This window comes from Salmo salar, chromosome ssa27 (assembly GCF_905237065.1).
Source record: "Salmo salar chromosome ssa27, Ssal_v3.1, whole genome shotgun sequence".
In the NCBI taxonomy this organism is placed as follows: Eukaryota; Metazoa; Chordata; class Actinopteri; order Salmoniformes; family Salmonidae; genus Salmo; species Salmo salar.
The window spans coordinates 20,894,868-20,912,211 of NC_059468.1; the positions used below are offsets into that span (position 1 = coordinate 20,894,868).

The following is a 17,344-nucleotide window of genomic DNA, read 5'->3' on the forward strand; positions in this document are numbered from 1 at the left end:
TTTTCTACGTTGTAGAATAATAGTGAAGACATCCAAACTATGAAATAACACATGGAATCATATAGTAACTAAAAAAGTCTTAAACAAATCAAAATATATTTTAGATTCTACAAAGTAGCCACCCTTTGCCATGACAGCTTTGCATACTCTTGGCATTCTCTCCACCAGCTTCAACTGGAACGCTTTTCCAACAATCTTGAAGGAGTTCCCACATATGCTGAGCACTTGTTAGCTGCTTTTCCTTCACTCTGCGGTCCAACTCATCCCAAACCATCTCAATCGGAGGCCAGGTCATCTGATGCAGCACTCCATCACTCTTCTTCTTGGTCAAATAGCCCTTACACAGACTGGAGGTGTGTTGGGTCATTGTCCTGTTGAAAAACGAATGATAGTCCCACAGCGCAGACCAGATGGGATGGCGTATCGCTGCAGAATGCTCTGGTAGCTATGCTGGTTAAGTGTGCCTTGACATCTAAATGAATCACTGACATTGTCACCAGCAAAGCACCATCACACCACCTCCATCATCCGTTCACCTGCTCTGCGTTTCAGAAAGACACTGATCTTATATTTGGACTCATCAGACCAAAGGACATATTTCCACCGGTCTAATGTCTATTGCTCGTGTTTCTTGGCCCAAGCAAGTTTCTTCTTCTTATTGGTGTCCTTTAGTAGTGGTTTCTTTGCAGCAATTCAATCATGAAGGCCTGATTTACACAGTCTCCTCTGAACAGTTGATGTTGAGATGTGTCTGTTACTTGAACTCTGTGAAGCATTTATTTGGGCTGCAATCGGAGGCTGCTAACTCTAATGAACATATCCTCTGCAGCAGAGGTAGTCCTGGGTCTTCCTTTCCTGTGGCGGTCATCATGAGAGCCAGTTTCATCATAGCGCTTGATGGTTTTTGCGACTGCACTTGAAAGTTTCAAAGTTGTTGAAATGTTCCGGATTGACTGACCTTCATGTCTTAAAGTAATGATGGACTGTTGTTTTTCTTTGCTTATTTGAGCTGTTCTTGCCATAATATGGACTTGGTCTTTTACCAAATAGGGCTACCTACTGTATACCACCCCTACCTTGTCACAATGCAAATGATTGCCTCAAATGCATTAAGAAGAAAATGAATTCCACAAATTAACTTTTAACAAGGCACATCTGTTAATTGAAATGCATTCCAGGTGACTACCTCATGAAGCTGGTTGAGCAAATGCCAAGAGTGTGCAAAGCTGCCATCAAGGCAAAGGGTGGCTACTTGGAAGAATCTCAAATATGAAATATGTTTGCCCTTGTAACAGTTACCAGGTAGTGGAAGCAGCTTTCTGTGGGTGGAGCTGTAAAATATGCTACAAGAAAGTGCTACGCTAAATGAAGCAATCCTCTTGAAAAATAACTACAGTTGAAGTCAGAAGTTTACATACACTTAGGTTGGAGTCATTAAAACTTGTTTTTCAACCACTCCACAAATTTCTCGTTAACTGTAGTTTTGGCAAGTCGGTTAGGACATTTACTCTGTGCATGACAAGTAATTTTCCAACAATTGTTTACAGACAGATTATTTAACTTATAATTCACTGTATCATAATTCATGGGAAAATCTAAAGAAATCAGCCAAGACCTCAGGAAAAAAAATTGTAGACCTCCACATGTCTGGTTCATCCTTGGGAGCAATTTCCAAATGCCTGAAGGTATCACGTTCATCTGTACAAACAATAGTTGGCAAGTATAAACACCATGGGACCACGCAGCCGTCATACCACTCAGGAAGGAAATGCGTTCTGTCTCATAGAGATGAACTTACTTAGGTCCGAAAAGTGCAAATCAATCCCAGAACAACAGCAAAGGACCTTGTGAAGATGCAGGATGAAACAGGTACAAAAGTATCTATATCGACAGTAAAACGAGTCCTATATTGACATAACCTGAAAGGCCGCTAAGCAAAGAAGAAGCCACTGCTCCAAAACCGCAATAAAAAATCCAGACTACGGTTTGCAACTGCATGTGGGGACAAAGATTGTACTTTTTGGAGAAATGTCCTCTGGTCTGATGAAACAAAAATATAACTGTTTGTCCATAATGACCATCTTTATATTTGGAGGAAAAAGGGGGAGGCTTGCAAGCCGAAGAACACCATCCCAACCGTGAAGTACAGGGTGGCAGCATCATGTTGTGGGGGTGCTTTGCTTCAGGAGGGGCTGGTGCCCTTTGCAAAATAGATGGAATTCCAAAGTTGTGGCAAAATGGCTTAAGGACAACAAAGTCAATGTATTGGAGTGGCCATCACAAAGCCCTGACCTCAATCCTATAAAAAATGTGTGGGCAGAACTGAAAAAGCATGTGCGAGCAAGGAGGCCTACAAACCTGACTCAGTTACACCAGCTCTGTCAGGAGGAATGGGCCAAAATTCCCACAACTTATTGTGGGAAGCTGGTGGAAGGCTACCCGAAACGTTGACCCAAGTTAAACAATTTAAATGCAATGCTACCAAATACTAATTGAGTGTATGTAAACTTCTGACCCTGTCATGACTTCCGCCGAAGTCGGCTCCTTTCCTTGTTCGTTCGGAGATCGACATCACCGGCTTTCTAGCCATCGCCGCTCCATTTTTCATATTTCCATTTGTTTTGTCTTGTTCCATACACACCTGGTTTTCATTCCCTAATCACACTGCATGTATTGAGTCCTCTTTTCCCCTCCATGTCTTTGTATGAAATTGTATTTATGTTATGTGGGTATTGTTACGAGCCATATGTTTGTCTATGTTCCGTGTTTGGGCACATTTATGTACTTTTGTGCTTTCGTTGGACCGGAATAAAAAGTGCACCTGTTCACTACGCTCTGCTCTCCTGCACCTGACTTCGCCTCCAGTACACACCCTTAACAGAATTTTACACCACCATGGAGTCAGCAGGAGCAGGTACCCTGGTTAGAGGAGTCGAGGAGAGCATCCTGGAACACTCTGCAATGTTACATCATCTTGGTGCCATGATGGATCACGTTGTCCAGACCATGGACCGCTGGGAGAGACAGGAAGTCTCTCCAGTGCCTCGACCAGCGCAACCGGGGTTACCTCTACTCGTCCCGTCCAGAGCCAGTCCCAGTGGGATGCGTCTCTCCCTTCCCAAGGAGTATGATGGGATGGCAGCACAGTGCCGGGGGTTCCTTTTACAACTGGACCTCTACCTGGCCACTGTTCACCCAGCTCCCTCGGGAAGGTAGAGAGTGTCCGCCCTCGTCTCATGCCTCTTGGGGAGAGCTCTGGAGTGGGCAAACGCCATGTGGGGAGAAGGGGACGCGGCGTTGGACCACTTCGAGGTGTTCACCCGCCACTTCTGGGCCGTCTTCGACCATCCGCCCGAAGGTAGAGTGGCGGGAGAACGGCTCTTCCATTTGAGACAGGGGACGAGGAGCGCCCAGGAGTTCGCCCTGGAATTCCGGACCTTGGCCACCGGAGCAGGCTGGAACGACAGGGCCCTCATCGACCACTACCGATGCAGCCTGCTCAAGGACGTCCGACGTGAGCTGGCCTGCAGGGATGCCACCATCACCTTTGACCAACTGGTGGATTTGTCCATCCGGTTGGATAACCTGCTGGTCACCCGCAGATGTCCAGAGGGGGCTCTGTCAGTTCCATCTTCCAGCACCCCCGCTCTGGTGCCCATGGAGTTAGAAGGGGCTGCGCGTAGGGACGCTGGAGGAGGGGCCATCACAAGCACCATCTGTGGCCGCAGAGGGCACACTGCCGGTCGGTGCCGTGTTGGTTCCTCTGGGAGTCGAGGCAGCAGGCAGGACACTCTGGCGTCACCCCAGGTGAGTCTGCACCACACTCATCTAGAGTCTTCTGTTGACCGCTTGTTTGTACCTGTTTGTTTCCCTGAGTTTTCCCCGCATTCCCAGCATAAGTTGCTCGTCGATTCAGGCGCAGTTGGGAATTTTATTGACAGAGCGTTAGCCCTTAGTTTAGGGATCCCCATTATTCCTGTAGTTAGACCTTTCCCGGTACACGCTCTGGATAGTCGACCATTAGGGTCCGGGCTAATCAGGGAGGCCACCATCTCCCTGGCCATGGAGATGCAGGGGGGTCACGAGGAGAAAATCAGTCTCTTCCTCATTGACTGTTCTGCGTTTCCCGTGGTACTAAGCCTTCCCTGGTTGGCTCATCATAACCCCACCATTTCCTGGCAACAGAGGGCTCACACGGGGTGGTCGCGAGAGTGCTCGGGGAGGTGTGTACGGGTTTCTGTTGGTGCTACCATGGTGGAAAGTCCAGACCAGGTCTCCACCGTGCGCATCCCCCCAGAATATGCCGATTTGGCTCTCGCCTTCTGTAAAAAGAAGGCGACTCAATTACCACCTCATCGACGGGGGGATTGTGTGATAAATCTCCTGGCAGACGCTGCGCTTCCCAGGAGTCACGTGTATCCCCTGTCGCAAGCGGAGACGGTGGCTATGGAGACATATGTCTCTGAATCCCTGCGTCAGGGGTACATTCGGTCCCAATCATGGTGAGGTACAGTTACCCACTACATCTTATCGCCACGGCGATTGAGTCAATGCATGGGGCGCGCTTCTTCACTAAACTGGATCTCAGGAGTGCGCATAACCTGGTGCGTATCTGGGAGGGAGACGAGTGGAACCACCTCAGGGCATTATGAGTACCTCGTCTTGCCGTACGGGTTGATAAATGGTGGCTCAGTTTGCGATATGGGGGAGGGGAATGGGCAGGGTATTTGCAAATTAAATACTGTAGTATTTACTATAGTTAAACAATTTGAGTGTTTTTGCAGACCTTATTGTACTATTTACTACAGTGTTTTTTTGCAGATAATACTTTAGTATTTACTATAGTATTTAACAATATATTACAACATTCTATAGTACGTCCTACACATGATCGAGGGATACTATAGTGTGTAGTATAGTATACTACAGTTTACGATAGAATTTTATAGTAAGTACTGTAGTATTCTGTAGTAAAGTTAAGTATCTTTTCATGTGGGCAGACATTGAAGAGTATTCTTTATCAGTCTCCTAAAAAGGTAGACCTGGCATTCCAACCAGATGAGTAATGTGAAAATAAGGATTATTAGTCTCTGAGATATCTATTTGGAAGCGTTCACATCCTGAAGATAAGTGTGTCTGGAAAGTGTGGAGTTCTGCTCTTGCGACAGCTGATCTGTTTCAGTTCAGCCAAGTTCTTCTTTCAGTGGCACGTCTGAGTGAACTGTACTTCCTCTATTTCTATGGTTACGTCACTGTCAGCATCATGTATTGCAGGTTGAGGAAGTTCAGAGATAACCTTTGGTCTGTGATGACATATATACAATCATATCCTCAGTAAGACTATGGTTACTATTGCTCAATACTGGCGGTCACATTAGGATTGAATGTGTTCAAAGTAAAAAGCTCCTTTTGTAATATTCATGATTCTACTTTCATCATTGACATGATGTTGGGGGTTAAGTTTACGCTTTATTCCATTTTTAAGTAATTCTTCACAGATCAGTCAAATCATATCTCTCCCTTATGGAGTTGTGGAGAAAGTAGTAGATGTGACGGTCCTCTAGTGGTGAAAAATGTGTACTGCAAAATGTGTACTCCCCTCCTTCAGCCCACCCACACTTCAGCTGTCACCCCTGTCCTATAAACATCTAACCCACTTCGACCAAACAAGCCTCTAAAACAAAATGTCTCTGTGAAATATTTATGGTTGGCTTCCAAGCCATGTAAAATACACTTCACGCCCTAACAAAATGAAAACTCTTAACTGGAGCAGAGTGGACGCCCAGGATAAGAGGCCCTGTTCTTGTGGGTCGTCTCCGTGTGGACAGAGGCCAATTGTCCAGCATGTCAGTGCTTGTAGGTGTCTTTCAACATGGAGCCCTAATGGAGTCCAGTTTCACAGTGAAACCTGAGATGAATAAATGGGACAAGGCGACTTCAACACCTCTGGCCCCAGATTAAGAACAGACAGAGACACAAAGCCAAGTCTCCAAGGTGATGGATCCGCTTTATTAGGGATTCCCAGGGCTTCAGTGACCATCAGGAGGCATTAAAATACACTACAGTTACAGTACAATACATAGCGCAATGTCACTTCTAAACACTAGTGCTCATCATACAGCTGGATCATATCCAGGGCCATTTGTGGTGAAGTAGCGGCAGCAAACATGCTACCTACATCAGGTCAAAGTTATCCTGGTCCCAGATCAGTTTGTGCTATCCTGCCAACTCCTATGGTCATTGTAAATAACTATTGGCAAGAGAGCACAAACTGATCTAGGACCAGGCTAGTTGAAAGTGTCAGTAGAACAATATTTATCAAATATCACAGTGTTCAGTTCTCAAAACAGGTACCAAAAGCCAGAACATCAACAACCTGTCAATCATGTTTGACAAAAAGGAGAAAAACATTACAGTACAATATTACTGTTACACCGTGCCTTTAAAAACACTAGGCCTATTGGTTCGTTTTAAAATGCAGGAAGGAGAGTTCATCAGTGTAAGGTTATCTCTAAGGAAACTGCCAGAAACAAAGCAGTTCAATGCTGGAGAGAAAAGTGCAAATCGTAAGAAAGTGGGTGTTTTGGAGGGATTGCTGCGCCAAGGTAACCTCTTGCAAGATATATCAACAGGGCACAAATACATATGATTCACAATGCATTTCTATTGTGACCCAATCCTACTATCTCAGCACTATGCTGCCGTCTTGTGCTTCGTTAGGTTGCCTCTTCCACATGCCTTCCTCCACTGTGACCTGGCACATCATGAGTCAATGTTGTGCTTTTATGAGACCATAGCCATCTCTCTTCTGTATGTCTCTCACTGCAGCCCGACCCTGACAAAACACACACTCTGGTTCATGGGTCATTACCTGAACATCAACTATAACAGCAACCAAACCAGTATGGTAAAACTCTGTTTAGAAACATTAGTATAGGAACCCCTTAGTCTTTGGAACAGGAGGTTGAAAATAGAAGTACACTTGGCTTTGGGGTGTATATAGAAATGGAGAGAGATGGAGAGAAACCCTACATACAATACAGTACGCTGCACAAGTCATGTCACGTCACACAGCTACCATATGTGGTGGAAAGCCAGTTACAACCAGGAAATGACATCATGACATCACATGCAATTTTGCCTGTTGGGGATGGTACTGATGGTGAGAGATGCAGGAATGTCACTGTGAATGATGCCACTGACTTTAATGAGGTTCCGGTAGCTCAGTAGCTCGGTGGAGGTAAGGTGTGCTGGAGGGTCAGGGGTCACCTCTTTCTGGGCATGCTCAGATGAGGAGCGTATCGTCACTTCTCATGGGGCACCAAGCCAGAAGGACCCGCACTTTCACTTACTCCAACACATACCTCATAACAACCTCTATGCCTTTGTTATATACATAACGTTTCAATCCCAAATGGATCTTGGTCAGGTTGCTGTTAACCTGTACAAGCTGTGTGTTGGAGTAACTGAGTGAGCAGGGCCTGTACTCCTCCATGTCTCAGATGAGCACCCTGAGCTCCTCGTCAGTCAGCTGGTTGACCTCCATGATCTTCTCCAGCTGTTCAGCATAGCACGCCGTGTCCTGCAGGAAGTGAGGTATCCTCACATGCTCCATCAGCGCCAGGCCTTTCAGACGATCCACATCCTCGTACGACACCTGGGCAGGCAGACAGACAGGAACAATCAAGATGGAAATCATGCTAATGTATTTTAGAACAAGCCAAATAAAACAGACAGAAACAATCAAGATGGAATTTGTGTTAATTTAATAAAATAAGGTTTCTATTAAGCAGGGAGTGCCACTGGCCAACCCTCCTCCTGGCAGGCTTTTGTTCCAGCCTTAGTCTAACACACCTGGAACTGCCCTGATGAGCAGCTCATTGATGTGTTCGAGCAGGGCAGGAACAAAAGCCTGCATACCAAGTGGCTCTCTAGGAGGGTCGGCAACCTGTGCTGTACAGATAAGCCTAGGAGGACAGACAGCAGTAACACTGGAAGCCCATCTGTGTGAAACACATTGTGAGTCATATGTTCCCTATCTATGCCTGAAGTCATTCTTCTTCTCAGGCAGAATAACATGGTATGCTCTGCTCTCTCATACAGCTGTAGTTACATAAGCTTATTCAACCTGGCATCTCATTCAATTTCATGTGCAAATAAGCATTGTTGTTATGGTGAAGGAGAGAGGAAGTGAGGAGAATAACATGAAAGCTGTGCAGTCAAACACATCCAACATATTGCCTTTGTGTCTCCTGTCTGCAGTGTAATGCAAACCCTTTGAAAAATAATCATTATGCACAAAAAGGCTTAGGATGCAGACCATAGAATAAGAATTGGTTACCTTGTTAGCCGGTTAGGCAGCCTGATAAACCTACTCTTGCTATGTCTACGGGTTCTAGTCTGACACATTAAATAGACCCCGTTACACACCTTCCCCAGGGACATGAGCAGCTGGAAGTTAATCCTCTCTCTGTGTCTTAGGATCTTCAGGATGCCGTCCAGGTACACCTGGTCCTTCCTGAAACAGCCTGAAATATACAACAAGCCCATCAAGATGACATCAGTACGTACTGAAACAGCCCAAGTTCATTACATCATAACTCATGCTGACTCCAGTAGGATAAATGGCCAAAGCAAGAGATAGGTGTGTGCCTGCATGCAGGCATGCCTATGTATGGGCGTGTGAACAAACGGTTGTGTCTGTGTTAGTTACCAGGCTGTGCGGTGTCGGTCTGCCCCCTCTTGGCTCGTACACAGTAGTCCCAGCGTGTGTTGGGGTCCTGGACGAAGCGTCCCAGGCTGTGGAACAGCTGAGCGAAGGACATGCGGCTGGCCTGGTACACAGTGTAGTAGAGCAAGGAGGCCCTCCACAGGGTAGGGTCCTTACGGAACAGGACAGAGTGGATGCTGGCCAGCCCCTCCTCAGTAGGGTTCAAAGGTCGGAGGTTGTGCTTTTTCCTGCCGACTCCGCTGCTCCACGGCTGCTGGGCATTGTTGATGCCCCGGAAGTAGTGTGTGCCTGGGGAGAGGGCACAGACACAGGAAATGACCACAGTGGCTATATTGCACCAACAGGGTGAAGAGACCCATTGACAATGTACTTGGAAGCTGACCTCATCCTAGACAAAATGACTGTGCTGCTGAGTACAGCAGAGCAGACTAGTGGGCCGAGGCAGCACACAGCAAGTTCATTTGTGTTCATTTAAATGTGCTGTGGTTGCGGATGTGCTTCTTATGAACCAAGACATGTTTTGAACCTAACACTCCTGACCCATTCTCCGTGATCCAGGAGAAACTGTGTGCATCGAAAGACCCTTGAAAGACATTACTGTGTGGCTGTAATACTGGAAAAACACAGGGATTTGTGCACCTGTTGACAAAACTAAGCATGATAGAGGTATAATGGAGTTATACTACCCACTGATCTCATGTCGTAGCATGCCCTCCAGCCAGTGTTCCCGGGCTGTGGCAATGTTGATGGTCAGAGTGGGCCGGCTGTTCACCACCGTCATGGACGCTCTGGAGAGGAGATCGTCTGTCACATTGACCACTATCTGACAACAGACAGAGGGAGTGATGTTGAGACTCACTTTATATGGAGCACTATCTGGCAAAGACACCACAGAGAGATATGTGGTTAAGGAATGTGTACCTTAATAAGCGCTACGGTACCAAAGCAGGATATGGGGTTACTATGTGGGGAGCGGACTGTGTGGCGGTTGCGTCGTATGAGGGAATTGTTCTGATTGGGGTGTGCAGAAAGTTAATTATAGTGATTTTCTTTTGGGAGATTTAGGAGGAACATGACGAACCAGCCCGTCTTGGCAGCCTGGTACTTTATTCTGGCTGTTTCCTGTATTCTCGATGACCTTCATGGCTCAGAACATGTCAGAGGTTATTATAGAGCAAAAACGACAGGGCCAACAGAGGCTCAGGAGGATGTGCTCAGGGAAACGGAAACCTTGTACAAGCTGCCTGTCACCGCGGGGATGTCAGCCTTCTCCTGTATCTGTGTGGCTGTTCTTTTATACCCAGGTGTACCTGGGAACTGCTCTCTGGCATAGCCATTAGATGATTAAAACATAGCTGACCCAGGATCTGTGGTAAGGGGTACCTTCTACCTTTCTCCGGGTAAAAGTTGCCCTTGACCACAGATCTAGGATCAGATTACTCAAGTCGCTCTCTCACCTCCCCAATACAGCCCTCCTTTTCCATGTACTTCTTGACCAGGTACCAGATCCGGCCCTTGGTGAGCAAGTTGCCCCCTGTGGCCTGCTCAAACTTCTCATAGTTGCCATACTTCTGGAGGGCCAACTCCATGATACGCACCGCCTGTAGGGAGAAACACAATGACATGCCGTCAACTTACAGACAACATTATGCTGAAACCTAATGATGGACTCCTGTATTATCTTGGTAAGGATACAGCTATAAAGGCTTGATTCCCTTCTTGAGTGCAACTTGTGTTCAGATGATACTGAGGGAAATAACAAGAACTTGTCTCATCCTTTAGTTGATTTGTTTGAAGGGATATACTGCATAGAAAACAGCTCCTTATAATTAGGCTATATCAGGGATGGGCAACTTTAATGGAGGTTGGGGACTCCAAAAATCTGAACTCATCATGAGGGGTTCATTTTGTGCAATTCCACACATTTTGCCATAGGGTGTAGAGAAAATGAGCAGTTTTACAGTTAATTTCCTACAATTCTACACATTTTGCCATGGGGCTTTAATTTGCCCTTGATTACTTCACATTTAGATAGCAGACCGCTAGAATAACTTAACAATCGACAAATGTTTTGCTGACATGGGCTAATTAAGTGACTATCAGTGACTGACATAACAATAGAAAAACTGTTGATGCACAACCACATTTTGAATTTGCACCTTGAGCAGGAACCCGTGGGCTGCCAGTTGCCCATCCCTGAGCTATATAAATGGCTCCCTATTGGGAATAGCACTTGGAGTTGTTTTGTCCAGTAGCCAGGTCAGGGCAGAACAGGTCAGTGATTTCTCCATTCTCTCTAGAGTGTGTTCAGGGCTGTGGACTAGGCCTAATAGACAGTCCCTACTCTCCACAGGTCAGTAGAGATGATCCTCTCTCTCGCCCCAGCACACACGCCACAGAGATCAAGTAGAGACCAGAAATCAAGTCAGTTCTGTGAAATGTACAGTAACTGGAGTTGTTATGCAATAGTACAATTACCTGTTTATGTCACATAGTGTCAATCAGTTCCTAAAGTTGGGCAGATAGCCTAATTTGTGTTTCATCGTTTACTTCATTTTAATAACAGTTCATTCTGATCATGGAGTATGTAACAAAAAAGATGTCCTTTTCTACATTAAATCTACATCAGTAAAATGAATGGACACACAGTTGTACACACTGGGAGTGTGTAAAACAAGACTAGTGCCAGGAGTGGAAGAAAGAAATGATAGCACAAACGGCAATGTCCTCCACAGGATCACTTTACAGTGCATTTCCCGTAGTCTTCACTCAACTAAAGAGACTGCCATATGTTACTATCAGTATACTAGTGTTACCCAGGTAGCTAGCATGCAACAGAACACCTGAGGGGATGCTACTAAGTTCAAACCGCACTCAAAACACTAGACCAGACTACATACTATTAATTCTACTGAACTATAATTTAGACAGCGGTCTATCTAGTACAATCCTTGTGTAAGGGGTGCGTGTTGGTGGCAGGGAAGTCAGGTGCAGGAGGACGGACTTGGTATAAACTGAGTTGTTTAATAAATGCTGATAAAACTCCAAAAACAACCAAAATGTACAAACTAACAAAGTGGGTACAAAACCCATCGCTCACCAACACTGACTAGCACATCACATACAAACAAAACAATCTCCGACAGGACATGAGGGGAAACAGAGGGTTAAATACACAACATGTAATTGATGGGATTGGAACCAGGTGTGAAGGAAGACGAGCCAAATCGGCATATTCAGGGGGAATGCGCACGTGGATACCTGGTCTGGACTCTCCACCGTAGTAGCACCAACAGAAATCCCTAAACACCTACCTGAGCACCTCTCGCGACCACCCCGTGAGAGTCCTCTGTGGCCAAGAAACAGTGGGGTTATGACAAGCTAACCAGGGTAGGCCCAGCACCACGGGAAACGCAGGAGTCAATAAGGAAAATACAAATTTTCTCCGTGTGACCCCCCCTGCGTCACCATGCCCAAAGGAGCGGTGACCTCCCAAATTAACCCTGACCCTAATGGTAGACTATCTAAGGCGCGAACGGGGAAGGGCACATCCACGGGAACAATAGGGGTCCTTAAACTATGAGCTAACGCTCTATCAATGAAATTCCCAGCCGCGCCTGAATCTACGAGCACCTTATGCTGGGAATGCGGGGAAAACTCAGGAAAAGTGACAGACACAAACATATGTGCAACAGAGGGCTCTGGGTGAGAATGGTGCCAGCTCACCTGGGTGACGCCAGAGCCCCCTGCCTGCTGCCTCGATTCCCAGAGGAACCAACCCAGCACCGACCAGCAGTGTGACCTCTGCGGCCACAGATGGTGCACGAGCAGAAACCCCCTCCGGTCTCCCTGTGCACCTTCCCTCCCAGCTCCATGGGTGTAGGAGAGGGGGTGTGGAAGGATGGAACCAACAGACACCGATCTGGACGTCCGCGAGTAGCCAGCAGGTTGTCCAGCCGGATGGACAGGTCCACCAGCTGGTCGAAAGTGAGGGTGGTGTCTCTGCAGGCCAGCTCCCGACGGACGTCCTCGCGCAGACTGCAGTGGAAGTGGTCTATCAGGACCCTGTTGTTCCATCCCGCGCCAGCAGCCAGGGTCCTAAACTCCAGGGCAAACTCCTGGGCGCTCCTCATCTCCTGCCTCAGATGGTAGAGGCTCTCACCCGCCGCTCTGCCCTCGGGCAAATGGTCCAACACCGCATCAAAATGGTCCAACACCGCATCTCCCTCTCGCCACACGGCGTTGGCCCACTCCAGGGCATCCTGGTGAGGCACGAGACGAGGGCGGACACCCTCTCACGGTCCGATGGAGCTGGGTGGACCGTGGCCAGATAGAGGTTTAGTTGGAGGAGGAAACCCTGGCAGTTGGCAGCACTCCCGTCGTACTCCTGTGGCATGGAGAGACGGATCCCACTGGGTTCAGGCGGGAAAGGGGCGCTCAGGGGAGACCCCGGTTGTGCTGGTGGAGGCACTGGAAGAACTCCCTGTCTCTCCCAGCGGTCCATTGTCTGGATAACACGATCCATGGCGGCGCCCAGATGGTAAAGCATTACCGCATGCTCCTGGACGCGCTCCTCCACCTCCATGGCCGGTGTACTTTCTCCTACTGACTCCATAGGTGGTCGGAGATTCTGTAAGTGGTGCGTGTTGGTGGCAGGGAAGTCAGGTGCAGGAGGACGGACTTGGTATAAACTGAGTTGTTTAATAAATGCTGATAAAACTCCAAAACAACCAAAATGTACAAACTAACAAAGTGGGTACAAAACCCATCGCTCACCAACACTGACTAGCACATCACATACAAACAAAACAATCTCCGACAGGACATGAGGGGAAACAGAGGGTTAAATACACAACATGTAATTGATGGGATTGGAACCAGGTGTGAAGGAAGACAAGACAAAACCAATGGAAAATAAAAAATGGATCAGTGATGGCTAGAAGGTCGGTGACGTCGACCGCCGAACACCGCCCGAACAAGGAGAGGGACCGACTTCGGTGGAAGTCGTGACACCTTGTGATTTACAGTAATACTCATTACTTTAAAGCATAAACCTCGGGCCTTTTATTGGAAACATATTTATCCCTCAATTCATTCTTGTAGCTCCACTAACTACTTATGTATCGTACAAAGATGTGCATTCCTATTCAGGTGTCCATTAACCTTTAAGGCGTCTGATTTCTCTTGTCTTTCTTGTTGGGGTAATCACAACATGACTTTTAACATACTCAACTATTGATCTGTCGGTAGAGTAGCTTGTTGGATATCAGCCCAGAATAAGGGCTAATGTGGATAGCCATTTGATACATACTAATGTGAATAGATATTTTCTGCCTCAACCCTACAGCTCAGACAGAGAGAGCACTGGTGTCTCTTTCTATCTCCTGACTGGTGTGCTAAACTGGAGTTTTAAAGAAAGTTCTTCCCAAATAATCCATCCAATCTTGTCTGACAGGATTTGTCTGCTACCTGGTTGCGTGGCTTTCACTGAGTGGCCAGATTTACTTCAGCTCAGTCTACCTCTTGCCTTTGCTGACTATAGTTGTATAAAACCTGTCTCATGTTCCTGGCCTTACACTTACCTGTGACATGATAGTTCACTCCTCACCCCTCCACTGTGTTAGCTGATGTGTAGGTAGATTTCTGGTTTAAAATGGCCGAAAAGTGCTATTAATTAATTGACATGGGTCTCACCTGTGTCAGGAAGCGGTCGGAGGCGTTGTTGTGGCGAGCCAGCACCAGCGGAGACACGGGGTTGCTGTACTCAAACTGAGGATTGTAGCTGAAGTCCGACTTGAAGAACTTCACCTTCTCCTTCTCCACGTTGGACGGCTTGATGGCGGTGAGGATGCAGAGCTTCTTGACCCCGGCATTCTCCCCTTCCCGCATCACCCCTCCTCTTTGCAGAGAGGGCAGCTTGGTACGGGGTGAGCTGGTGAAGCAGGTTTTCCTGGGCCGGGAGACAGGGCGGGGGGACAGGCACATGGTGCTACCCAGGACCTTGATGCTGTGGGCTGGCTTGGGCCCGCTGGGGAAGCCCCCTGAGGCGAAGGAGAAGACATGGTGGTGGGAGGAGAGCCTGGTCTCTCCGCTGCCCTGCTGGCCCAACAGTAACAGAGGAGTTACAGACGGACGGCGGTGGCTGTCATGTGACCTGCAGGTTGTAGAGGCACATCTCACTGTCTTCTTGGGCGTGCGGTACGGGGAGTGCTTGGGGCTCTGTCTCTCCTCCTCCTCGGCCTGCAGGAGTACATTGTAGCTGCTGGTTCCCGTGGTGAAGAGGTCCTTGAGGATGCTGGATGACAGCTTCTCCAGGCAAACCTGAGTGGGGCTCACAGGCCGCTTGTCTGGCACCGTGGGGCTCGAGTACTTCTTAGAGATCTCCATCTCTACCGGCACAATCGAGCTAAGGAGGTACTTCTTAGACTGCTCCATCTCTGGCCAATGGAGCCTTTCTGAAACAACAAGTGATGATGACTGACCGAGGGTTGAGTCAGTAATGCTGACGCGGCAGCTTACTTATTTTAGATTCTCTCACTCACTCGCTGAACAGTACCTAGATAGAATAATCCTCTTACAGAACAAGACAGAGGAGTGTCTTCAGTCTGCAGCCAGTTCAGCTCTAAAGCTAGACTTATGTGAATTCTGTCATGTGTGCGTGCGTTGTTCAGAGAACCCTAACAGAGGTTTATTCAATAGCTCAGAAGGTGATATCATCGGTTTGGGCTTGCAGTGCAACACTGACTCACTCAGTCTCAGGCAATAAAGGCTGCTACTATCCTCCCCCTTCTTACAATCACAGTGCATAGACCTCAAATGGACATATCCGACATACTCTGAGTTACAGCTTTATAGCAATTGTATCAGCAGTCCTTAGTGGGACTAGCAACTATGCTTAATTGATTTCTCTATGCACAAAGCACAGTTATGATGTAGGCTTAGTCACCTAATTATTCCCATCATGTCTCCAGAGTCTGACAGGGTAGCAGCCCTTGTGGAGAGCCTTGTGTCCTGAGCTCCAGTGGGATGGCTGGATGACCAGGAGCATCATCACACTCTGTATAACCACTCTGTTCAGACAGGAGCGCTGATGTGGAAGTTATGCAACCACTGCACTAACAACACAACCACTTCAGGGCTTCAGCAGATCACATGGCAACAACAGATTTGAAAACAAACCATTCCAGATAACATTGCCAAGCTGAATCATTCTAAAAGATAAGGGAGTCAGTAGCTGGTCACGGAACAAATACATTAAGAATGGATAAATATCCCTTTTGACCATGTCAATGTTTTCTGCTTTATTACAGCAACAGGTGTCTTTTGCAGTTCTTTACAAAATAATTGTCGTGCTGCACTGCAAAATAGCTTCATTTAGATTTTTTAGTAAGTATAGTACTGACAAGTAATGCAGTACAATGAGCTACTGGAAGTTAGAATGCATATTTACACTTTTCTAACAATTTGGCTGTACTTTTATATAGCTATTTATTTGAACGTGTGATTTAATTTAAAGTGATGTTGGGTGTCTTGAAAAGCGCTTAAAATAAAATGCATTATTATTATTAAGCATGTAACTACTTTATGACAGCTTTATAATTGTCTAAAAACATTCCTTTAATGATAACTTAGTGTCAAAACATTTGCAGAATGTTAGGAAAATAGAGCATCTATGCAGCACAACTGTTATAAACCTAATAACGAAGACACTTTAAAATCATCATAAAGTATGCTTAGGACAGTAACAGTAACTAATAAAACATTTGATCTGTTTGAAGTTCAGTGTGTTTCTGTTGTTGCTGGCGTTCTCACCAGGTTGGAAATATTCAAGCAAATTCAAGGCATACACAGATAAAGAGCATACATACCAGTGACGTTTATTGATTTGAGCATCCTCTGAGACTTTGTTCTGCGGACAACCTCTTGACAACGTCTTCCACGCAAAAAACAAGTAGCTTGCTATTATAGCTAGCTAACAATTAACGTCAGCTCGCTAACAAGCTTGCCAACTGTCACTAACCTAACCTAGCTCGCTAGTAGCTAGATCAAACTGAACAAGACTAGCTGGCTATGGTCAATTAACGATAACAGCAGCTAACCAGCTAGCAGAGAATGTCCTATTTTGAGCACTCCGACATCAGTCGTGTCGCTGTAGTTCTGGAGCTGCTATGATACTGAAGAACGAAATGACACAAGGTACGAGCTGTTTCCATGGTGCCCGGGAAACGTCACACAGAAACAATTGTGCTTCTGTGAGATTGTTATTTTCCGTAAAAATAAGAGATGAGATTTTTGGTGTCATTATAGTTTATACATAGTATACAGCTGACTAAGCTGTCCCATTGGCTTTGTGTGGGGGCAATGCAAATAGTCTGGGTAGCCATTTGACTAGATGTTCAAGAGTCTTATGGCTTGGGGGTAGAAGATGTTTAGAAGTCTCTTGGACCTAGACTTTGTTATTTCACTTTGGTTTATCTAGTTTATTATCTATTTCACTTGCTTTGGCAATGTAAACATATGTTTCCCATTCCAATAAAGCCCTTTGAATCGAATTGAGAGAGTGAAACTTGAATCTGATTGGCTGTACTGTGTCTGTCTACGCCCATTGTGTTT

The 17,344-nt window shown here is 46.5% G+C and overlaps 1 protein-coding gene across 3 annotated transcripts; it reads right to left on the bottom strand.

Moving 5' to 3' along the window:
- Positions 1-5,988: 5,988 nt before the first annotated feature.
- On the bottom strand, positions 5,989-16,946 carry LOC106588678 (uncharacterized protein KIAA0895). Of its 3 annotated transcripts, none has more exons than XM_014177907.2 (7): positions 16,600-16,946; positions 14,426-15,182; positions 10,189-10,332; positions 9,422-9,554; positions 8,714-9,019; positions 8,431-8,528; positions 5,989-7,657 (listed from the first exon to the last, which is right to left on the bottom strand). In XM_014177907.2, the coding sequence occupies exons 2-7, from the start codon at positions 15,164-15,166 to the stop codon at positions 7,499-7,501; spliced, it is 1,581 nt and encodes a 526-aa protein (XP_014033382.2). In that variant the 5' UTR covers positions 15,167-15,182; positions 16,600-16,946; the 3' UTR covers positions 5,989-7,498. The 3 variants fall into 3 exon arrangements, with proteins under 3 accessions (XP_014033382.2, XP_014033379.2, XP_014033383.1); XM_014177904.2 differs by having other exon boundaries at positions 14,426-15,186; positions 16,600-16,944; XM_014177908.2 differs by lacking the exon at positions 14,426-15,182 and having other exon boundaries at positions 16,600-16,934.
- Between the last annotated feature and the right edge of the window lie 398 nt (positions 16,947-17,344).